At 54.3% G+C, this 24,394-nt stretch overlaps 2 protein-coding genes across 3 annotated transcripts in view; one reads left to right on the top strand and one right to left on the bottom strand.

Annotated features, from left to right (window-relative positions):
- SCNN1B (sodium channel epithelial 1 subunit beta) overlaps window positions 1–24,394 on the bottom strand; it is a 468,555-nt gene that overhangs the window by 291,984 nt on the left and 152,177 nt on the right. The window lies entirely within an intron of this gene.
- The window catches only part of HS3ST4 (heparan sulfate-glucosamine 3-sulfotransferase 4), a 51,278-nt gene continuing 40,381 nt past the window's right edge, over window positions 13,498–24,394 (top strand). Inside the window, exon 1 of the mRNA XM_079320556.1 lies at window positions 13,498–14,327. Within this exon, the coding sequence (XP_079176682.1) occupies window positions 13,663–14,327 (665 nt within the window). The 5' untranslated portion in view covers window positions 13,498–13,662. The remainder of the gene's footprint in view (window positions 14,328–24,394) is intronic.

Here is a 24,394-nt window from a genome sequence, read left to right as displayed (position 1 = left end):
CCAGCCAGTCTTGCCTGCATGGAGAATATTTATGAGTGTGTGGGCAGGCAGCCCTGCTGGGTGAGGAGTGTCCAGCCCCAGCATTGCTCAGCGCCTGCTTGTGGTGCTGGGGTGCTGCTCCCCACCCTCCAATTCCCCACGGGGAATTTTCCCTTTTTCTCAGGCTTTATTAATTTGTATTCAGCATTATCTAATCATTTGGGCTTTAAATACCTACAGTTAGAAAGAAGAGATTTGACTATGGCCTGATTCAGAACATTCTCTTCTGCAAAGATTGACATGTTCAACAGCTGCCAAAATAACATCAGACTTGCACAGAAATGGCTTCACTTTTTATTGTTAAAGAGTGAGTGGAGTTAATAATGGGGATGGGGGCACCACCAGCATTCCCAGGGGCTCCAGGAGGGGAGCAGAAGGCCTGGGCACAGTGTGGTGGGCTCAGGGTGGGGGGCACAGTGTGGTGGGCACAGGATGGTGGGCTCAGGGTGGTGGGTACAGAGTGGTGGGCACAGGGTGATGGGCACAGTGTGGGGGGCACAGAGTGGTGGGCTCAGGGTGGTGGGTACAGAGTGGTGGGCACAGGGTGATGGGCACAGTGTGGGGGGCACAGAGTGGTGGGCTCAGGGTGATGGGCACAGTGTGGTGGGCACAGGGTGATATCCCAACATCTGTATTTTCTGATACACTGGCACATTTGTTTTACAGAATATTATAATGAAGCTGGAAAACTTGTCAATGATATTTCTTTTGTCCCTTCCTCAAAGGAGCAATAGTTGGCTCTCCAAAAGAATAAAAATTGATGCCAAATGTGGGAAGTGGGGCTTTTCTGCAATCTGTCACTCGTTCCTGACTTTGTGCAGAAGCCCCTCCCTGCAGCAGTGAGCCCACGAGGCCCCAGCCCTGCCCTGGCTGCTGGCAGCACCTGGAGCTGCCTCCTGGAACCTTCACGTCCCCAACAAGTTGGGTGTCCCCTGTGGGATGCTCTGGGGCCACCCAGGGCCCCTCATCACCCAGAGCATCCCTGGCAGGGATGGCCAGAGCCCCTGGCCCTGTGCCGGCCCCTGTGCCCAGGGATTTGGGTTCCCCAGCCAGGGACTCTGTGCAGGTGCTGGAACAGCTTCCAGCAAGCAAAGCTGCACAACAATTGCAGATTTTATATTTATGCTCTTTTTTGCTTTCAGCTCTTCAGCTCTGCTTATTCTGCAGGGATTACTACTCACTGCTGGCCTATTGCTTCAGTATTTTAATTCCTTTTTTAGCTGTAAACCCATTTTCCACACTCTTTCAAGGAAAGCAGCAGCCCTCACTGATGGCTGCTGCTGGATTGAGGCCAAAGGCAGGGCAGCATCTTCCCAGCCCCAGGGCAGGAGCTGTGCAGGGGCCCTGGCACCAGCACGTGCTGCCTTTGCTGCCTGGGACAGCAGAGACTCTTCCTCAAGTCCTGATGAAACCTGGGGCAGCTCCTGCCACAGCTTTGACTTTCCCAGGCATGTCCCTTTTGTCCCAGTGGGTGGCTGTGGCTGCCTGGCTGTGGTTGTGCCAAAGGGGACACTGCCAGCATAGCAGCACCCAGTGGGGGCTGGCTTGGGTGACAATCCAGAATTCCCCAATTTTCATCTAAATCGAGCTTTGTGCTACTTTGATGAGGGAATGTATTAAAGCCAGGATGGCTGATGGTTAAATAAATTCCAAGATGAATTCCACACATATCCTGCATTAATGTGGAAGGTGGAGATAGAGGCTGGGGTGAGCTGAAGCAGAAAGTATACTGTAAATTGAGCCTTGGCACCCAATATAAATGGCAGAGGTTGCTGCCTGCCAGTAACAGTAAATCAGGCCTGAGCAGCACAGAGATAAGCAGAGATGGATTTGCTGCTGCCCAGGCAGGCAGGGACAGCCCTGGGCACACAGCCTGGCACAGGAGCAAGGGGCACAGCAGTGGCACACACCCCTCTCTGCTGGGCAGGGGTCCAGGGGGTCCCCAGGCACAGGCCAGGCCCTGCAGGTGCCTGTGGGGACAGAACCACAGTGGGAACAGTGGCACAGGGGGCTCAGAGCCCACTGGCACCAGAGGGCACAGCAGCCTGATTCCTGACCTGGAGGATTATTCCAGATTTGTGCTGGGATGTGAGGAAACCAAGGGCCGATCAGACCTGATGGGAACAACAGAAGGCAAATCCCAGCTGTCTTCCTAACATGTCCCTAATAATTAAAACCTTTTAACATAATAATTTTGCAAACAGATTTATCACAAATGGTCTGACAGCCAGTCTGCTCCTGGAAATCAATCCCCAGCTGGGAGGAATCCACAGTACAAGGCTTTTGTGATCCCAGTCCCCTCGGATTTATTTTGCTGGTGCCTGTGCCAAACAAGGTGAAGTCAGACAGGCTCAGGAAGTTCAGATCCTTGAGGCAGGAATGGCCCCAGTCTCCCCAAGATTTAGGTGAGCAAATTCCAGCCTGCAGAAGCTGTTCTCCAGGAAATGGTGAGCACTCACTGGAACTCCATGGCAGGGTCATTGCTCAGGCCCTTGAGCATCTGTTTCCACGTGGATCACTCCAGCTGTGCTCTTGGCAAGGTGACGTGATTCTCTTCTGTGTAAACAGCCATAACTTCAGAATTACTCAGGAAAGACAAGAGACCTCTGGAGATGTGTAAATGACCAACTGTCTCATTAATCACACACAAATGCAAGTCCAGCAAAGGCTCTGGTTGCTGAGCTGGAAAATGCTTTAATTTATTTATTGAGACAGCAGGAACAGTGGATCCCTGCCCAGGACTGGGAGGTGCAAGAGTTGGGATGTGGCCATGCTGGCAAGTGGGGCTGGAGTGCTGCTGGCCTGGGCACCAATGTCCTGAGTGTGCTCCTGCCTCACCTGAGCCAAGCTCAGCCCTTCCACAGTGGGGATCAGAGCCCAGGAGCCCTGGGAGCTGCACCCTGCATTTCCCCCAGAGCTCTGCTTGGGACTGTGGCACCTCTGCCTCGATGAGGGGGAGCACAGGCACGCAGGAGCTGGATGTGTCTGCATCACTGAGAGCTCAGCAAGGCTGTGCCATCCATCCTCCAGGTTGCCATGCCAACCAAGAGGAGACAAGAACCGATGTAATTTGCAGAATCACCCTCTTGACACAAAATCCAAGCAGCTTGTGAGAAGTAGGGTGAAAGATGTCAAGGGATCAGGGAGAGACTCTCGGTGCCTCTCTGCATCCAGCCCGGGGCTGTGCTCCATTTCCCTGAGAGGATGGTGACACCTCTGCTGCACAGCTGCCAGCACAGGACCCCAGCACCAGCCCATGGCAGATCACCTGGCGCTGGGAGAGCAGCTGGGAGCCTGTGGGGACTCTCAGCACAATGCAGCTCAGCACATGGGGCTGTGATGGCCTGCTGGTCACTGACCCAGTGCTTGGAACTGCCTCAGGAGCTCCAGGCTCCTTCCCCATTGCCAGGACAAGGGGAGAGAAAAGGTGGAAATGGCAAAGCTCTTCCTGCTCCTCATCCTTGTACTGTCATGCTTGAACCAGCTGGGACTGTGATGGTGAAGACTCAGCATTGTTCTGTGCCCAGCTCCTGTCTGGACTTGCGGCCAAGGAGGTTCTTTCCCTGGAGATATCCAAAGGGCTGCAGGTGACTGCCCGTGCTGAAGGTCTTGCTCAATAGCTGATCAATCCATGAAGCACAATCCATCATGTCCCATCATCCCTGGAGCCCTCCAGCTTTGTCTTTCTGAGTGCTCATCCTATTTGTGTCCCACAGAATGACACTGGAAACACTCGAGCTCCATCTGTGCTGCCAGGAGCGGGGCTTGCCCAGTTCTTCCACAATCTGTGCAGCTGGGTCACCCTCATGCAGCTCCTGTCACTGCCAGCTGTGCTGGGTCACCCCCACTGCAGCTCCTGTCACTGCCAGCTGTGCTGGGTCACCTTCACTGCAGTCCTGTCACTGCCAGCTGTGCTGGGTCACCCCCACTGCAGCTCCTGTCACTGCCAGCTGTGCTGGGTCACCCTCATGCAGCTCCTGTGAGTGCCAGCTGTGCTGGGTCACCCCCACTGCAGCTCCTGTGAGTGCCAGCTGTGCTGGGTCACCTTCACTGCAGCTCCTGTGAGTGCCAGCTGTGCTGGGTCACCCTCATGCAGCTCCTGTCACTGCCAGCTGTGCTGGGTCACCCTCATGCAGCTCCTGTCACTGCCAGCTGTGCTGGGTCACCCTCACTGCAGTCCTGTCACTGCCAGCTGTGCTGGGTCACCCTCATGCAGCTCCTGTCACTGCCAGCTGTGCTGGGTCACCCTCACTGCAGTCCTGTCACTGCCAGCTGTGCTGGGTCACCCTCACTGCAGCTCCTGTGAGTGCCAGCTGTGCTGGGTCACCCCCACTGCAGCTCCTGTCACTGCCAGCTGTGCTGGGTCACCCTCACTGCAGTCCTGTCACTGCCAGCTGTGCTGGGTCACCCTCACTGCAGCTCCTGTGAGTGCCAGCTGTGCTGGGTCACCTTCATGCAGCTCCTGTCACTGCCAGCTGTGCTGGGTCACCCCCACTGCAGCTCCTGTCACTGCCAGCTGTGCTGGGTCACCCCCACTGCAGTCCTGTCACTGCCAGCTGTGCTGGGTCACCCTCATGCAGCTCCTGTCACTGCCAGCTGTGCTGGGTCACCCCCACTGCAGTCCTGTCACTGCCAGCTGTGCTGGGTGCCTGCCTGGGCTCTGCTCCTGCTTGGGCTCCTTCCTGTGCCAAACATGTCCTGAACAGCCACACAACATTTAATTCCATGTTCTTGCTTCAGCCTCTGATCTGAGATCTGAAGAAATACAGACTGCTTTTGGAAGGGGTTTTGGGGTTTTCATGGCTGTCTGGAGCACCTGGCACTACAGGATCAGGTCAGAGCATCCAGCACTGGGCTGCCATCATCACCAATCAATATCCCAAATTACCTCTTCACGCCAAAGGTGCTGTGCTAATTTTCATGGATCCCCTGTATTTCATGCCCTTGGTGTCCTGTCATGCACTGGTGGTTTTAACCCACAAGCTAGAGTGCAATATGCTTATGAGTAATAGCATCTTATTGGAGTGTAAAGATGTTCCTATTTCACTGATTTATCCTGCACTTAAACTAATTCAGAATTCACTTACTTCAGAAGTACTGGAAGCAAAATGCTCTCTGTAAATAGCCTCGCTTTTCTAAACTGATATGGCAGAATGGGAAGATGGAATAACTCACACTATCTATTTTCCCTCTGAGGGAGCATCGCTGGATTATTTTGACTGTTTTCCATAATGAGAGCTGTAGTTGATTCTTCTCTAAGAAAGGCTCATGGTCTGGGAAGGACTATCTGACCTTTGTGGCAGTCTTTAGAAACTCTGCTCAGGTGGAGCTGGAGTTTGTTCCAGCAGCATCAGCATCCCCTCTGCTGCCAGCCCTGAGAGGAACGGGGGCTGCCCTGGGTCTGGGGGCTGCAGGTAATGCCCTGGCCTGACAGGCACTGGCCTTGCAGCCAGTCCCTGGCACACAGAGAGGGCTTTTCCCAGGTGAACCCAAATGTCTTTTACATGAGTTGGTTCTACCTGGAGCTCGCTCCTGAAGCTGGGCAGGATCACAAACTGAACACGTGCTGTGTTCTCAGAGCAGGGCAGGAGCTCAGGCTGCAGGATTTATCAGACAGGGATATCTGTGGCAAACACTCTTTTTTTCCCCCTGGTCCTTCTCATCATCCCCTCAATGTTCTCTCCTCCAGAGCAGGACTGCTCCATCTCTGGCAGCTGTGGGATGGGAAATGTCATCTCCAGGGAATGCTTCCAGACTGAATCCCGAGGGAATCATTCAAAATCCTGAAAAAAAGAGTCCTTCAGGAGGCAAGAGAGCAGGTCCCTGCCAAGGAGGTGGCATGGATGTTTCTGAAGAATAAATCTTAGTGGTGGCACACTGGGTACCTTGTTACCAGGCAGAGTGATGAATGAGGCAGCTCACAGAAGAGCTACAGAAATTATGAGGTAGGTGGAGGATCTATCTAATAAGCAGGGATTACATTACAGAAATCAGCAGGGCTTGGCTGAGTGGCAGGTGAGGAGGGAGAAGGAAGGGAAGGGGAGGGGAGGGATGGGAGGGAGCAGATGATTTACAGGAACTCCCACTGGGCACTGCTGGTCCCAGCAAAGGGCAGCTGGGACTGTCTGCACCATGGGCCAAGAGGAAATGTCAGGGAGAATGGAAGGGAGAAGGAAAGGAAAGGGAGAAGGGAAGGGAGAAGGAGAGGGAGAAGGGAAGGGAGAAGGAGAGGGAGAAGGGAAGGGAACAGGGAAGGGAGAAGGAAAGGGAAAAGGAAAGGGAGAAGGGAAGGGAGAAGGGAAGGGAAAAGGAAAGGGAGAAGAAAAGCACCTTGGCTGGTGCTCAGGTATGATGAGCTGACCTGCATCAGTGAAACAGTGGCTTTGCTGCCTGAGCAGCTTGCCCAGTCATGTTTTCTTCCACTTCTGTAATTTTAGGTCAGGGAAATGAATGTAAGTTCCCAGACTGTGCAGTTTAGATCACAGGAGCTGCTACTAACAACCATCAGAATTACCAATGATTCTAAACCTGAAGCTGTTTCCATGAATGGGAAAATGTTTGACAGAGTGGAATGCCACTGCAAAACATCTTGAATGCCTTCTTTGACTGGAGTTTAAATGTCATTGCAGGTTTATTGGTTTTTTTTTTTTTGTTGTTGTTGTTATTCAGTATATATTTACAAACTTTATTCATTCCCTGAAGGATGTAGAGCACTGTGTGCATTAATCCACTTCTTTTCAAGGTGTTTCATTGCTTCTGTTGACAAGTAAATAATGAGGAGGAATTATGGGAGGTTAGCCTCTGAAGTTTCCTGAAAAATATATCCCTACTCTTTGTAAAAGTCAGGAAATTCAGGTGATAATCTCCAGAACTTTGTCCTTAGCCGAAGCAATAACTGGGGTATTGGCATGTGGAGATTCTCTGGGCAGAGACTCTCCTGTGGGGACCTCATCCTGCCTCACAGCTGGGCCCAGTTCTTTACAAAGAATTCCAGTTGCAGTGCAGAGCCTTCCAAGAGAAGTGTCCTGTGGTATTCCTTCACAAATTATTACAAAAGGAAATTACTGTCCTAGTTAAAATATACCCTTTTCATTGCACTCCAATGAGTCTAATTCCAGATTCTCTTCAATGGATCTTGTTAAGCCTTTGATAGATTGGAGAGCCCTTTGCTGTTAGAGGGCTCCTGCTCTGATCAGTGCTTGTGAATGACAACAGGAGCATGGAGCTGGAAGGGACAGCTTGGGCCATCAAATCCCATTTCCCTGCAATTGCTGGCAATGATATCATAAAGTCCATTTCAAACTCAATCTCAAAACTAATTGCATACCTTGCCCCCAATGCTCCTCTCAGGAATCTGTTCCAGAACAACATTTCTCCCACTGTTAGAAACCATCTGATTTACAGCCAAAAGTTATTTGTGCCAAGTCATACCTCTTTGTTTTTGTGCCAGCACAGCCTATTATCTGAGGCCATTTCCCTTCTTTCTTGATGCTCTGCTTGTGTGTTTAGAGAGCAGGGACACGCTCTCCAGCTCCCCTCTCACCTGGCCACATATGCCCAGGTCCCTCTCAGATGGCTCTGCAGGCTGAAGATGTCCTCAGAGCCTGACTCTGCCCTGCTCCTCTGCCAGTCCCTGCTGCTGGAGCAAAGGTGTGAGAACACTGGGGCAGACATAACACTGGAGCAGGCAATCCCAGGTCTGAGCAGTGAGCATGCCACCCCTCAATCATCTGAGCCCTGTGCCACCCCTCAATCATCCCAGCCTGTGCCACCCCTCAGTCATCTGGGCCCTGAGTGGAGTTCTGCTTCCCCCCATGAGCCAAGCCACCAGCTCTGCACAGCACCTGGGGCAGCAGCACCTCTGCAAGGTTCCAGTGTGTGATACACAGCTCTAATTGAAAGGTTCCAGTGTATGGTGTGTGAAACACAGCTCTAACTGGAAGGTTCCAGTGTGTGATACACAGCTCTAATTGAAAGGTTCCAGTGTATGGTGTGTGAAACACAGCTCTAACTGGAAGGTTCCAGTGTGTGATACACAGCTCTAATTGAAAGGTTCCAGTGTATGGTGTGTGAAACACAGCTCTAACTGGAAGGTTCCAGTGTGTGATACACAGCTCTAATTGAAAGGTTCCAGTGTATGGTGTGTGAAACACAGCTCTAACTGGAAGGTTCCAGTGTGTGATACACAGCTCTAATTGAAAGGTTCCAGTGTATGGTGTGTGAAACACAGCTCTAACTGGAAGGTTCCAGTGTGTGATACACAGCTCTAATTGAAAGGTTCCAGTGTATGGTGTGTGAAACACAGCTTTAACTGGAAGGTTCCAGTGTGTGATACACAGCTCTAACTGGAATGTTCCCAGTCTATGATGAGTGAAACACGGCTCTAACTGCAGCCTGGCCATCAGCATGGGCAGTCACAGACCCTGGCAGCTGCTGCAGGGAAGGGCTCTCAGCTGCCTACCATGACTTACAGTCACATGTCCCCATAACCAAGATTCTAGGACAAATCTCAGCACTGCTGCATCTGTGGAGATGAGAGCATCACGGGCATATCACCCAGGTGGGACAGCCACAGGTCACTCCAAGGGATGAGAATTCAGAAAAAACTGCATTCAAGGGGTGGCTGCTCCACGGCCACCCACATCAGAATTCCCTTTCCTTTGTCAAAACAAACTGATCTTGATCCCTGCCAAAATGTGGGCCATGAACTAGGTGATCCAGCTGACCAACCTGCCCAGCTGTCCTTGTAGCTGGGCCATGCTGCCTGCCTGGGAAGTGCCCTCTGCTAATTGCTGTGCTGTGGAGAGGCAGGTATGCTGGGTAAATACAGGAGCCTTTAAGAGCAGACCTGTCAAATAAAGCGTTCCAGGCCATCAGCTCCCATTGCATCCATGGCTGAGCAGCAGCAGCCAGCGCTGGGTAACTCTCAGATCTGCTCACGGATGCGTTTGACATCCTCACAGCAGAAATACACACTCTGGCATGGATCAGGGGCCAGAGCCAGCAGCAGGCAGTTAAGGCTGAACCATTTGTTTTAGAGGGCTTTACATTCCGGTTATAAAACTTCCTCTGGGCTGGAAGCTGGTGCCCAAGAAGAAATTGTCTCTCCATTGCGTGTGGTTTGCTGTAAATCCTGTGAGTCTCCTGTGCAGCATGTCACAGGAGCTTGGGCCACAGGGATGTCAGGCTAGGGCATCCTGCTGAGCACTGCAGCTTGGGTGTGCTCTCAGTGTCACAAAGACTAAAGCACTCTATCACATAGAGTCATGTTTGAGGTTTATCTTATTTTTGAAAGTGAAAACTATTTGGGTTTTGGCTTGGGTTGGGCTAGGGTTTTTTGATATTGGGAAACTTGAGAGCAGGCTTGTGGCAGCCAGCAGGCTCTCTGTGATTCCCCAGTTTGGAATAAATGTATCTCCAGGTATGAGAAGGATTCATCTGTCTCAAGGTAAATCCATACCTGGCAGAACAATTAGCCCAGAGGCTGTGTGTGTGTGCTGAGCAAACCTGTCCTGCCAGGGCTTCCCAGGAGTGTCTGTCTGTCCCATCCTGCTGTGTCCCACGCTGCAGCTACTGCGATTCACACTGAAGGTTCAAGCCTGATTTCCAGATTTGCAGCAGCCTTCCTGTGGGCTGGGGCTGCCCAGGACAGGAGCTGTGCTCCTCTGCTCAGAGCCTGAGGGGATGCCTGAGGCCAGGGCTGCTCCTGGGGCAGCTCAGCACTGCCTGGGACACGCGAGAGCAGCGCCCTGAGCTGCTGTCAGCTCCACTCAGCCCCCAAACAGTCACACTGCTGGAACGCAGTTGAAAAGGAATCCACCAGTTACAGCAAATGATTTACAGGACACCAGACACTGCATTTCAGAGGTCTCATGTGTGCCATAAAAAATATATTATGAAGGAATTATCTCCATTGGAACTGGAGCTGCAGAGAGAGAACACATGTCCAGCTGAGAGCAGCATTGAGCTTTTGTTCATTATGGGAAACATTGGTGCTTTTCCTCTTTTTTTTATGAATACATTTATCAGCTCTGGGTAGCTACCTAATACTAGCACTTAATTTTTGTTTCCAAATGTTGCTTTTGCAATGAGACCAAGTGTAGCTGGGACTACAAGGGCAGGTTGCTCTGTCAGTGCTGAGGGACTGAGGTCAGGTGAACAGTAAAGTCAGGGCTCTGAATTCTAGGAAAGCAAACTGCCAGCTCTTGAAGGGGTTAGTCAATGTGACCCCTGGGAAACTGCCTTGAGGGACAAGGAGCAGAGCAGAGCTGGCAGGTCTTTAAGGATGCTTTCCATGGAGCACAAGAGCTCGTGACCCCCAGGCACAAGAAATCAGGCAAGGAAGGCAGAAGTCTGACATGGCTGAGGTGATACCTGCTGGTCAAACTCGAGGGGGGAAGGAAATGCACAGGCAGTGGAAGCAGGAGGAGGTATCGTGGGAAACTGCCCAGTTGTGTAGGGATGGAAGCAGGAAGGCCAAGCTGCAGCTGAGCTTGGCCAGGGACATACAGAATAACAGGAAGGGCTTCTACAGGTATGCCAGCTGAAAAGGGAGGTCAAAGCAAGCAGTGGCAGGACAAGGGGAAATGGCTTCACACTTACAGAGAACTAGGTTAGATTGGATATTGGGAAGAAATCCTTTCCTGTGAGGGTGGGGAGACCCTGGAGAAGCTGTGGCTGCCCCTGGATCCCTGGAAGTGTTCCAGGCCAGGTTGGACACAGCTTGGAGCAGCCTGGGAGGGTGGAAGGTGTCCCTGCCCATGGCAATGGTTGGACTCTCTGACCCCGAAGAATCTCTTACAATTCAAAACATTCCACGATTCCACATTCCCTATGCAACAGCAGGGTTTGGAGATGGGCTTCCCCTGGAAAAGCTGGGCAATCCCTGGGCTTCCCCTGGAAAATGTAGGCCATGGCTCATCAGCTGGGGGAGCACGAGGAAGCTCTGGCAGCTCTCTCCCATCCAGCCTCACCCAGCACATCTCTGTGTGACAGGATGCACAGTCCAGCAGCTCCCCAGACCGGTGACTGCAGAAGTGTCACTGCCCCAGGCATGTCGTGCTCCCAGGCAGGAGTCACACTGCACGCACAGACGCACGAGGCTGGAGGCACAGCCTGCACTTCCCCACTGCTGGCTCACAAGTGCAGCTGTGCCCTGTATGTGTGAACACTGAGCTGCTCTGCCGCGTGTGCCACGGGCTGCTGGCTCTTTCTGGGATCTGCTCCCTCAGGCAGTGCTGGCAGGGCAGGTGCACCAGGCCAGATTGCTGCTCGCTCACCTGTGAGGGTCTTAGCAAATGGCCATGGTCTCAATTCATCTCTGCGCAGGGCACTGCCAGCTCTGCTCTATGGGGCAGCCAGGGGCTGTGACATGCCCCAATATCCCAGGGCAACACCCATCTTTGGAGAGGCTCCTGGAGACCCCAGACAAGGTAGAGGAGAAAGCTGAGAGACAATAACATGTTCCTTCCTCTCACAAAATACATCCTAAAGCCAAACCTGAGAACTGGAGGTGGGAAGTGACAGAACGTGGAGCTGGAAAGAGGTGACGGCTGCTCCAGAAAACTGTGAGGAGGGAGGGTGTCAACCCCAGCCTGCTCTGCCAAGGCTGGGGACACCGTTCCTGGAAGAGCATCACGCTTACATGAGGGTGGAATTGGCCTCATCTACCAGTGCAGCTCCTGGCACCCAAACTATGAACCCTCCAAGATCCAAACTGAGTTCCTGCCTGTCCCTGCCCACGGTCTGCCACCTCTCCTCAGGATCCCAGGAGAAAGCAGGCTGCCCTAAGAAACTCTCCAGATCCCCATAGGGGCAGCCCAAGGGCCGGGCGCCGCTGCGGGCTGTGCCAGCGGAGCTGCCCTCGGGCTGGAGGCTCCGTGCGGGAGCCGAGCGCCGGGCACGGAGGGGAGCAGAACAGGGGGCCGAGGAGCTGCGGCGCGGGGATCTCTGCAGGGAAAAGGAGGATGTGTAGGGTACAGCTGGCCCCGTGTCTGAGCCGTGTGCCGTGAGCGCTGACACGGGGGGCAGCAGCAGAGGGGCGGCAGAGGGGCGTGGGGCAGCCGTGCAGCGGCTGTGCCGGCGAGCCGGGGGTGCCCGGCGCTGTCCCTGGTTCCACCCTGCTCAGCCCGGGTGTCTCTGCTCTGTCCCTGTCCCTGGTTCTGCTCTGCTCGGCCCGGGTGTCTCTGCTCTGTCCCTGGTTCTGCCCTGCTCGGCCCGGGTGTCTCTGCTCTGTCCCTGTCCCTGGTTCCACCCTGCTCAGCCCGGGTGTCTCTGCTCTGTCCCTGTCCCTGGTTCCACCCTGCTCGGCCCGGGTGTCTCTGCTCTGTCCCTGTCCCTGGTTCTGCTCTGCTCGGCCCGGGTGTCTCTGCTCTGTCCCTGGTTCTGCCCTGCTCGGCCCGGGTGTCTCTGCTCTGTCCCTGTCCCTGGTTCTGCCCTGCTCAGCCCGGGTGTCTCTGCTCTGTCCCTGTCCGCGGTTCTGTCCGGCTCGGCCCGGGTGTCTCTGCTCTGTCCCTGTCCCTGGTTCTGCCCTGCTCGGCCCGGGTGTCTCTGCTCTGTCCCTGTCCCTGGTTCTGCCCCTGCTCAGCCCGGGGTCTCTGCTCTGTCCCTGGTTCTGCCCTGCTCAGCCCGGGTGTCTCTGCTCTGTCCCTGTCCCTGGTTCTGCCCTGCTCGGCCCGGGTGTCTCTGCTCTGTCCCTGTCCCTGGTTCTGCCCTGCTCAGCCCGGGTGTCTCTGCTCTGTCCCTGGTTCTGCCCTGCTCGGCCCGGGTGTCTCTGCTCTGTCCCTGTCCCTGGTTCTGCCCTGCTCAGCCCGGGTGTCCTCTGCTCTGTCCCTGGTTCTGCCCTGCTCGGCCCGGGTGTCTCTGCTCTGTTCCCTGTCCCTGGTTCTGCCCTGCTCAGCCCGGGTGTCTCTGCTCTGTCCCTGGTTCTGCCCTGCTCAGCCCGGTGTCCTCTGCCTGTCCCTGTCCCTGGTTCTGCCCTGCTCGGCCCGGGTGTCTCTGCTCTGTCCCTGGTTCTCGCCCTGCTCAGCCCGGGTGTCTCTGCTCTGTCCCTGGTTTCTGCCCTGCTCGGCCCGGGTTGTCTCTGCTCTGTCCCTGGTTCTGCCCTGCTCAGCCCGGGTGTCTCTGCTCTGTCCCTGTCCCTGGTTCTGCCCTGCTCGGCCCGGGTGTCTCTGCTCTGTCCCTGGTTCTGCCCTGCTCAGCCCGGGTGTCTCTGCTCTGTCCCTGTCCCTGGTTCTGCCCTGCTCGGCCCGGGTGTCTCTGCGCTGTTCCTCTCCGCGGTTCCGCCCGGCCCGGTTCCGCCCGGCCCCGCGCGCTCCCCGCGCTCCCGGCGCTGGCGGCGGGGGCGGGCCGGGCCCGGGCCCTCCCTCCCCGCGCCGGGAACGCGCTCCCGCCTCCCGCCCGGCACAAAGTTTCGCGGCAGGAACTCGGGCGGCGGCGCGGGCAGCCCGAGCGCCCGGTGCCCGGCGGGGGCCGGCGGCGCCCGTGCCATGCGGGGCCCCCCCCCGGCGGCGGCGGCGGCGCTGGGGCGGGCGGCGGCGGCGCCCCGTGCGGCCGGGGCGGCCGGGCGGCGGCTGACAGACACCATGTGCGCCCGGTGCCCGGGGCGAGCAGCGGGGAGCAGCCATGTCCCCCCCCGCCCCGCCGGGGCCGCCGGGCGGGCGCGGCGCTAAGGGGCCCCCGGCGCGGAAGCTGCTCTGCATGTGCAGCCTGTCGCTGTGCCTCACCTACCTGTGCTACAGCCTGATGGGGGGCACGGCTCCGGCCGCGCTGCGCTCCCCGGCCGCGCCGCCCGGCTCCGCGGCGCCGCGCTCCTCCGGCGCCGCCCCGGCCGCGGCGGCCCCGCGCTCCACCGGCCCCCCGGGCGCTCCCCCGGCCCGGGGCGCTACCGGCCCCCCGAGCAGCCCCGGCCCCCCGGGCAGCCCCCGAGCCCCCGGCCCCTCGGCCGCTCCGAACGGCAGCCGGGAGGCGGCGGCGGGCGCCTGGCCGCGGGCACGGCCGGCCCCCGGGGAGGCGATCGCGGCGCAGAGCGCAGCCTTCGAGAGGGACCAGCAGGAGTCGAGCACCACGGACGAGGAGCTGAGCCGGGCCGGGAGCGCCGGCGGCCGCGGCGGCAGCACCACGCCGGACTACGGAGAGCAGCGGCTGCCGCAGGCGCTCATCGTCGGCGTCAAGAAGGGGGGCACCCGGGCGCTGCTGGAGGCCATCCGGGCGCACCCCGACGTGCGCGCCGTGGGCACCGAGCCCCACTTCTTCGACAGGAACTACGAGAAGGGGCTGGAGTGGTACAGGTGAGGGCGCGGGCTGCGCTCCGCGGTGCGGGGGCGAGGGGAGCCGGGCAGGTTTGGGGCTGGGGCAGCTCCCGGGGGTCCCCATCAGCCCGGAGCCGCAGCTCCGGGAGCCCGCACGGAGCCGAGCCCGGCGCGGGGCCGCGCCTGGCAGCGCCGCGGCTGGAAACGCGCCTTGGGTGGGAAGCTGGAAATCTCCAGCGACAGCCCCTCGGCTGCTCGGAGCGTGTGAGCAGACCGCGGCACTTCGGCTGTACGTGGTGTAAAATACCCCCAGATAAGTTGGTATTTATTAATTACTGAAATAAGGTCGTAATTCTACCCGGTACTGCCAGGGCTGAAGGATGCTGCCTTCATGCGAGCACAGGCTTTGCTGCACAAATAAGGTTTGGTCTTTATTCAACAAGTTCCACGTTAGGAAGTTTTTTTTTTTTCCATTGACAAGATCTAATTCTGTTTGTGAAGAAGTCTCTAAACACTGTTGTCTGATGTCGGCTAACATTTTAAAGGAATTTTATGCTAAATGTCCTGGTTATTAGAAAACACCGGACTGGAGTAAGGAAATGTTAAATGTCTTGACAGGTTTAGGAAATCAATGGCTTGTGATGGCTCAGTGTTTCTCTCTTAGAAAAATTCTGAGCAGAATGCAGCACATCAGTAGAACTTAAAAATTCCTGGTAGCTCTGTAGTTCACTGTTCAAAGCAAACCATGCTGGTTCTTGGTAAAAAAGTGGTCTGTGGTTGAGCTGGTGAAGTTCTTGTTGTGGTTAGTATGGCAGCTGCTTAGTTGCTCTGAAAATGAAGCTAAAGATGAGAGGCAGCAAGCTAGTTACTGCCTGGATCATCTGATCATTCTTTATTAAAATAAAGTACATGGTCTTTGTGTCAGGGGTATTTAAATGTGAGAAGCTGCAGGCAGTCTTCTGTGGGGATTGTGGATGTAAAGTCTTTGTAACATTTGGCGTAGTATCTGCTTGTCTCTGGTGAAATGCTGTGGGATTTTCTGCAGGCATTTTGAGGAAGTGGACACCAGCGCTGAGAAGCTGAGGTTGCCCCTGAGTGTTTTTGGTGTACTGCTCTGATGGGGGCAAGAATGAAAAGACTGGCTATGGTTATTGTGTTTATAGATATAATTTCAATCACAGTATTTTATTGTACTGAATTTTCCTTGAGGAAAGGCTTACTTTGAAAAGTATGCTTAGAAAACTGGCTAGAAGAGGATAGAAAGTGCCATATAAAAAAGTTTGGCATTATTCAAAACAAGCAGAAGAAGATCAAGCACTGAATATGATGAACAGCTGCTTTTTCATCTTTAAAGTTCTGCTACTAGAAAGGGGCTAGTGAGTGGGTGTAGCTCCTCTCGTGGAGCAAGAGGCACACACAGGTTTTCCTTTGCAGGATGCAGTTTGCTGTTTTCTGGTATTTCCCTGCAGCAGCCCTGGAGCTCTGTGCTCGGGTGGGAGAGCTGGGAGCAGGTTGGGGCACCCCTGGGGTGTTGGGGCACCCTGGGCAGAGCAGCCTGTGGGGTGGATGCTCTGGGCACGGGTAAAGAAGTGACTGAGGTGCCCTGTGCCCCTGCAGTTACCCGCACGCCTGCCCAGCCCAAACTGTGCTCCTCAGCCCTCCTTCAGAGCCCTGCAGGGTGATCTGTGCCTCAGCAGCAGCCACAACTTCCCTGGTGCTGTGCTGGTGCCAGGCTGTCATCACAGGCTGGCTTTGGTGCCATACAAACACAGACCCAGAGCAGAAGGGGAAAGACCGCTGTCCATCCCACAGCTGGTTCTTCCTGACCTGCTGGGGGATTACCTGAGTGCACCAGTGTTGGGGGTTGAGTGTTTTTCTGTTACTGTGTCAATTGAAAGAATTTGTCTGGACTCATCAGAGACCCTGGGTGTAGCCCGGCCAGCTCCATTGGCATGGTAATGGGAAAAATTCTTTCAATTGACACAGTAACAGAAAAACACTCAACCCCCAACAACCAGGGAGGCTGACAGCTCCCAGCTCTGTCCCAGGTAGAGAATTGGGGATTTTTCCTATCCATAGAAATGTCAATGTTCTTTTAGCAAAGAAACAACTGTTGGAGTTTTTACCAGCATCTCCTTATGGCGACTTCTGCATTACACACTGTGAGCTTTTCACACGGCCAGGTTTTTTCTTCCTAGTGAAATAAGGGAATGGCAGACCTTCAGGGTTCCTTGCTTAGTTGTTCAGTCCCAAGATTATCTCCCAGCCTCGAAGAGCTGGAGGAAAGGGAAATGCCTTCTCCAGCTGTAAAATGGAGTCAGCACCAGAGCATTGCCATTTCTTTGTGTGTGCTCCATGCCACATTACCTGTGTCTCTGCTGCCTGAGATTGAAGAGCCCCCGAAATGCTCTGTCTGACCCAGGATCCCTGTCAGAGCCTGGAGCTGCTGCAACACTGGGCCAGGGACACCAGCTCTGTGCTGCTGGGGGCAGGGGGCATGTCAGGATGGCTGCTCCTCACTGCTGGCTCTGTTTTTGATGGGAACCTGTGGGGAAAGCCAAAGGTTTGTATTCTGTCTCTGATGTCTTTAGCTCAGTTCGTGTGGCAGTTGCAAACAGAGGTGTTCTCACACACAAACTGGTGCAAACTGGGCCAAGATTAGTTTTGGTTAGTTTCTGTTCTGCTGGCAGAATTGTTTGTGTGCTTGCAGTTTATGATTCTGACCTAAGGCTGGGCTGTCTGAAGGACAGGTTTCATGGCACAGCTTCCCTTACACGACATCCAATCTTCCTCTGCTGTTCCTTTGTAAGCTATTCTCTTTGCCTTGCTCCTTCCTTCCCCAGGATGTGCCAGCTCTCCTGCAGGAGCTGCTGCTGATTTTTAGCCAGTGTCCAAGTGTCCCCTGCTCTGTCCCATGCCCAGGGTGATCTCCACATGTCCCCTGCAGCCAGGCTGGGCTGCAGGCGTTCGCTCTGTCAGTGTGATGCTCCTGCCTCAAGTGGGTATGTCCCATGCCAGGAGCTCTGCCCTGGCTACCCTGCATTGGAAAAGCACTGACAGCCTCCCTCAGAGCTCAGAAAGGGTGGCAGAATGACAGAGTGGCCTCTGAGGCCAGGGAATGGGGATTACATCCATAAATGCTCATTACAAGCACAGGTGCAGCGTTTGGGACATGCCTGATTCCTGCCTGGCACGAATCAAGAGCACACACTTGTGTAGGGGGGTTGTGGATAATGGAACTGCAAACTGCACAGTGTCCAGCACCTGGGCAGGTTTGTCCCCTTGCAGTGCCAGGGCTTGGATTGGTCTCAGAGAGGAGACACCCAGAGAGGTGGCAGGGGAGGAATCGCTGGTCCCAGTGGCTGTGTGAGGCTGGAGAAGGAGGGGATCCTGTGTGCCACACTGCCCTGCACTGGTGCTGAGTGGTGCACTGGGTTCACTGGGCAGGTGCCAGTCCTTGGGGATGCTCAGGTGCTGCTGGTGACTGCTCTGGGGGTTTGGAAGAGAAGTGTTGCAGGTGTAAAGGCAGTGAGAGCTCTGAGCCCTGGCACAGGGGCTTTGGCTGTGTGTTTCTGCTGATGCAAATGACCAGCACAGGAGACCTCCTCCCTTGGGCACCCTTGAGGTTTTCTGAGCTGAAGGGAGCAGCCCAGTGGTCCCAGGCACCATCCCCAGCACGGTGAGGGGCTTCAGTTCTGTCATTTGTGCTTTCCAGGCTATTCTGACATCCTGCCTTTAGCAGAAAAACTGGTGATTTGTAACAGTATTTTAAAAACAAACTTGCAGTTGTAACACGAATATGACTTCCACAACACAAAGAAAACACCTGACAGTGGTCAGTTGCAGTTGAGTTCTAAGGTTTGTTGATTGGCTAAATGCTGTGTGTAGGTGCACATTGCTTTGGTCCCTGGTTCCTCCTCAGTGCCCAGGAGAGCTGCAGCCCTGTGTGTGATTAGACCCCATTCCCCCTGTGCCCTGTGCTGAGCCCCTGCTCAGGCTGTGGCTGGTGGAGTGGCCCTGCAGGAGCAGTGCCCATGGCAGCACTGCAGGGCTTGCATGTCTGATGCCACTGGCACTGCCTGGCTGTGTTTTGGAGTGCTCTCCCGAGGCTCAGGCTGCTGCCCTCACTCCAATAATGAACAGAGCCATGCCAGGCAGCTCTTCTGCCCGTGATAACCAGAGCTCAGAGGCAGCAGATCCATGGCTCTGAGCTGGCTCTGCTGTCCCATCCTGTGCTGCCCAGTCAGTCTGTGTGGGCAGGTGGCTGTCGGATGTTATTTCTGCCTGGGCTCTGCTCCCCATGGAGCATCTCACCTTCCTGAGCTGGCCTGGCCAGCCCTGCCTGCCCAGGGATGGTCCAGCCTTGGGGCACCCGGCTCTGTGCCAGGGCAGCTGGCAGGAATCCTGTCCAGGGATGTGTGGGGGGCCTTCAACATCCCCACACAGCTGTTGGGCAGCAATACCTGTCCGTGGGGGCTGTACCTGGCTCTGTGAGTGGTACCTGGCTGTGGGGGCTGTACCTGTCCTTGGGGGCTGTACCTGGCTGGGGGCTGTACCTTTCTATGGGGGCTGTACCTGGCTCTGTGAGCTGTACCTGTCTGGGAGCTGTACCTGGCTGGGAGCTGTACCTGGCTGGGAGCTGTACCTGTCTGTGGGGGCTGTACCTGTCCGTGGGAGCTGTACCTGGCTGGGAGCTGTACCTGTTCATGGGGGCTGTACCTGGCTCTGTGAGCTGTACCTGTCTGGGAGCTGTACCTGTCTGGGAGCTGTAGTTGTGTTGCTGGGTCATGCCTGTGCTGTTCTGCCTGGCTCGGGGCATTCAGGGCATCACAGCCTCCCCATCAGTGCTGTGAGCCCCTGCTGGTGCTGTGTGGGTGGGATGCTGTGGGTGGGTGGGTTGGGGTGTGCTGGTGCCCACGGGCACTGCTGCACAGCTTTGGAACTGCTGAGTTTCTCTGCAAAAAGCCTTTCCAGAGTCTTGTACCCACTGCACTTCTGGTAACTTAGGGAAAGTGTATTGATTGTTTTGGGCCCTGCTGCGCGTTGGCTTTTGCTGAAATGTCGTGACTCAGCTGCCTCTCTGCTCTGTGGCTGCAGTGCTCTGGACTCTGCTGACACCTGGGTCAGTTCTGGGTGGGGGCTGTGGGCAGGGTCAGCTCTGTGCTGCTTGGCCCCGTGATTCACCCAGCTGGGGGCTGCTGAGAGGCCACTCCAGCAGCAGGCTGGGTTTTCTCCCACTGCAGTGGGTCTGCTCTGAGCCAGAGCCAGGCTGGCAGAGCAGGAACAACACTTCTCTAAGAGAGTTATGGCAAAGGCTTCCCATTTTCAAAGCCAAAATTCCCCCACAAATTTGTGACACCTTGTATCGACAAAGGTCAGAGTCTTTTTCTGTTCATGGGTTTCCTTTACCTCTTCTTGTCATGGGAACTCCTTTTCTCTGAGTCATTATTTCATACACTTCAGCAGAAATTTTATTGCTTTGGGGGCTGGGCTGGTTCACGTGGGACATTTCTCACTGCTCAGTGTCATACACAGAGGTAATTTCTTTCAAATGATTTTTGCTTGAAGTGGTTTCAATGAGTTGCAAAGGGTACAAGGGTATGAGCATGAATGAATGGTTGAGGTATTTGTATGGAGTCTGGGTGAGGAACCTGCTCCATCAAACTTTCCAGAGCATCCAGAGTGGGTATTGTCATTTCACTGCTGTGTGCACGTGAGCAGCAGCTCATTTTAGCCTTTTAATCCACTTTGAAATAAGTATGATTTAGGGTTGTATGAGGTTTAAATTGGTTTCCCCTGTATTTGAAAAAGTTTAAAGGAAACCCCAGAATTACAAGAGATGACAATCACCGTGAGAAATTCCTGTTTGGATCAAAGGGCAGGGCAGGACTGACCTGCCAAGAGCAGCTCCTGTCCCTGGGCATGGCCAGGCTGCTGCCCAGACTGCTCCACATGGGCACTGCTCCCCATTTGTTATTCAGGGAGTTTCCAAGCTGAAGTAGAAAATCTGACTGTAGAAGGCTGGGGAAAAGATCCATACTTATGAAAAGGAAGAAGAAAGAAGCCAAAAAACAGCCCTCAGAAAACCCCTCCAACCTTCTTTTTTCAGTCTCCCATTTCCCTCCCCAGTGTCAACACACCAATTTAAATTAAATTTTGCAAGGCACAGTATTTCCCCCCTTGTCATATTATACATCCAGGCATCAAGGATGGATCATAAACTTGCTCTTTATGGCTTTAACATTTCAATTGCTAGTCACATTTTATGTAAATGAAGGTATTTACCTTGACAAGCTCTCCTGTGAAGTACAGTACTTCTTTACAGAATATATTTGGCAATATAAACAGGCCAAATGCTGGGGGTGGATGCAAAATTCACAATTGATTTTTACAGCTAAGTAGGATCCTCCCAAAATATACTGGAGTTGTCTGCTCCAATCTTGTCAGTGCCTGGAGAAACTGAGGCAGGGGGACCTGGGGGAAGGGGAAGTAGCAGGGGTGCATCAGTTGTAGCCACTGACCTACTAAACACAACTGGCTTGGGATAAAAATAACTCCATCTGCCAGACTTTATTTTGTATTACAGAGATTGCAGTAACACATTTCTGGCCCAAATCTGATTTCCATTCCCTCCAGAGGCAGGCTGGAGTGGACGTGGCCCCTGTTCATTAGCAGTAATCATTCTGGATCCGGGCAGAGCAGTGCTGCAGTGACAGCCCAGACCCACAGCTCTCCTGTTCCAGAGTTTCCTTTCATCTTGCACTGAGATGGGCACACTGATATGTTTAGTGTTAGTGTTCATGCACATCTGCAAATAACTCCACTGCAGCCCCAGCTCTGCCCTTCCTGTTTCTGCTCCTGCTGGACACTGATAGTGAAACCTGCACTGCCAGGGTGGGAAGGAGCTGCAGCAGCTCTGGGGCTGGGGGTGCTGCCCACACCAGGGTCTGGAATGGTAACAGCTCCTTACTCAGAATCATCTGGAACCCACCCAGAGCATCAAACTGGGTGCAAAAATGCCTCAGGCAACAACTTCCTTGGTAAACTAAAGCATCTTGCTGAGAATTTCATAGACCCAGCAAATCATAATGCAATTTCCTATGCAGAAAGGGTTTATCTCTATCTAAATGTTATTCTGCAGCGTTACTCATTGTAGGGCAGTTACTGCTCTCCCAGGTTAACTGACTGAACTTTGGAAATAGAGCTGCAAGCTTATTGTACAGACGGGAGCTTGACTTTTATTGCTCCTAAATTGTAGTGATACTATTAGATGTGAGTAAAGTGTACACTCCATTAGAAAATATTAAAGTTTGGTACCACTTTAAAAAAGATTAAAAGAAGCATTTCTGCAGTCTAGCAGAACTAGAAATTGGAGTCTATTTGGTATGTGAAATGTATGATACAAATAGCCTAACAATTAATGACAAAGGAAGAGCTGGGATGGATTTATGGCTTAAACTACCCTAGATTTCACAAGGCTGGAGTGGCAGCAAGGGAAATGTGTTATTAGATCATTACAGGCTTTTCTGCTGGAGCCACTGCTGCTGGAGTTACAGCAAGGTGTTTTATTATTGCTCTGTCCCCAGGACACCCTGAAGCACACTCCTCCTGGGATGTGGGGTCTCAGTGGGAGCTGGTCTCCCCAGGGAGGGGGCACTGCCCTGCTGCCTGCTGCTGGCTGGGAGGGTCCATGCAGCCCCCCTCCCAGGGTGTGCCAGGTCCAGCAGGGACCCCCAGCAGCCCTGAGAGCCCTGGGCTCTCCCTGGGGCTGGGGAAAGCACACCTGAGCTAGCCCTGGTGTTCTGGATGCCCTTGGGCTGCCAGATGAAGCTGTGTGCCCCTTGGAATAAACTGCATTTCTAATCCAGCTCCCTCACCTTGCATTTCCTACAAGAGTCGTGTTGTGCTGGTGCCTCTGTGCTGGAGCACACAGTGCAGGTTGCACATCTCCTTCTTCATTAACTGGATTTATACCCTCGGTGTTCCTTGCTGGATGACTTAGTATTGTAATGAAGAACATGAGTGCTGCCTTAATTAAAATGTAACCCCCATGTTAATATACATGTTGCCTCTGAAAATTGAACTTCACCGAAAACTGAGCTTTCAAGCTTGCGTCAGGTGTGACTGAAGTGACTGGGGCGAAGTAGCCCAGCCACAGGAGTACCAGGCTCAGCCCAGGCAGGGGCTGAGGTCAGAGCTGCCCTGGTGGCCCCAAGGGCTCTGGGGACACCTAGCTGTGCCAGGGCTGGCTCTGCCACCTGCCCTGCCCTCAGCACTGCTGGGAACCTGTGCCAGCCCTGCTGCTCACTCCCAGCATCTTCTCTTCCACCAGGGAGGTGCAAAGCAGCTTAATGAACCAGAGAATTTGTTCCATAGTATTACTTAAAAAAGTCTTGTAAATGCAAACATTCCAAGCCTGTTTCCGAGCTGTGCATGCACTGCCGTTGGCAGTATGAGCAGTTATGAAGATATTTTGCATTCAAGGATTTGCAGTTTCCAGGTCCATGAATATTCAGGCTCCAGCTCGCCCTTTTTGTCTGTGCTCCACACCTACCCTTTCCATTCCTTTGCTCTTTTTTTTTTTTTTCAGTGGATTCAATTAGTTCTATTTGCTGCTTTAGCAATAAAACAATTCCCTCTGAGGCATTAAAATGAGTTTCTTCCATGATTTCATTTGGCTGCTGGTTGTGTGGCAGGCAGCTCAGAGGGACTGCCCAGGACAGGGACACGGGGTGTTCTTGGGGCAGCATTAGCAATTAATGAAGGGCACTGCTGGTGCAGAGCTGCCCTGGCAGAGCCAGCAGCAGAACCTGAGCAGCCCCAGGGGCTTTGGGCTCCCTGGGTCACTGCTGTGCTGCGGGGCTGGGCTGTTCCTCAGTCTCTGCTGGTCAGGGGCAGGGACTGAGCCCTGCTTGGCCAGGTGGGCACAGATCACCTGGCTGAGGCAGCAGAGGAAGCAGCCCGGGGTTTGTGCAGGCAGCCTGTGCAGCAGGGTGAGGCTGCTCTGGTGCACAGGCTGTGACTCCTGCCTAGCTCACAACTGGCCAGTGCCTGAGGGGCAGCTGGGCTCCTGCAAGGACACAGCAAAGATTCCAAAGAGGCTCCTTGCCTTTCTTAGGGTTCGCAGTGTATCTCATGGTGGTCCTGGAGCAAAAGAGGAAGAAGGAGCAGGGTAGTGGCCTTTTCTAGGAAAAGGGCAGGAAGGAAGCACTGGCCTTCTGCAATGGGATAGAAACCGGGGGGAAGGGTTATGCTATGGGACACTGACAGGGGTTTTAGGACAAACCAGTCCTTACACCTCTCGGCTGTTGGATTGCAGCAGTCCAGGCTCTTGGTCCCTTTTGAGAGCCCAGGAAGGCACAGGGGCACGGTGAGGGCAGGGCAGCAGTGGTGCTGTGGGCACTGTGCACAGGAATTGCACAGGGTGCCAGAGCTCTCCTGGCTGCTCCTGCAGTGCCCTTGCAGGGGCTGCAGTGGCACTGGGAGTGTGTGGTGCCGACAGACCATAAATCATCCCCTTGGCACCGCGCTAAGCGCAAATCCTATTAGAGCACCGAGGAGCAGCTAAGTAGAGAGGAGAAAAAGGCAAGATAGAAAGAGGAAACGAGATTTAAATCTAATTGTTTTTCTGCCTGTGTTTCACTTGTTGGCTGGGACGTGGTGGAATGCAGCAGGGCAGAGCAGGCACGGGTGGGATGGGAGCCAGGGCTGCTCCTGCTCTGCTCCCTGCACAGTGACGCAGGTGTTGAAGGTCACTGAGAAGAGATGTGGCTTTGTGTATTCAAAATTATTTTTTAATGACTTTTCCTCCTCTTTCTATGACCGGGGAAGGTTAAAGCAGTTGTGCTGATTCCAGTTGCTTTTTCATTCTGAAGTTAAATGTAGAACAAAATGAGAATTTCCAGGCTGGCGGAGGGGCTGCAGACATTAGGGTCTGACAAGCACCCAGATTTTTGGAAAGAGGTTTGAGCCTTTCCTGTGCCCACAGCAAGGCCCACAGCCCCCTGCAGCAGGAAGCAGTGGTCACTGGTGCTGGCTCCAGGGGGAACTGCAGGTTGGGGCAGGGTGGGAGTCCAGTGCCACGGCTCAGTGACAGCAAGTTCAGA

The sequence above is a fragment of the Erithacus rubecula genome (genome assembly GCF_903797595.1).
Source record: "Erithacus rubecula genome assembly, chromosome: 17".
NCBI classification, from domain to species: Eukaryota; Metazoa; Chordata; class Aves; order Passeriformes; family Muscicapidae; genus Erithacus; species Erithacus rubecula.
The sequence above is the reverse complement of the archived record's forward strand: the minus strand, read 5'-3'. Positions and strand labels throughout refer to the sequence as shown.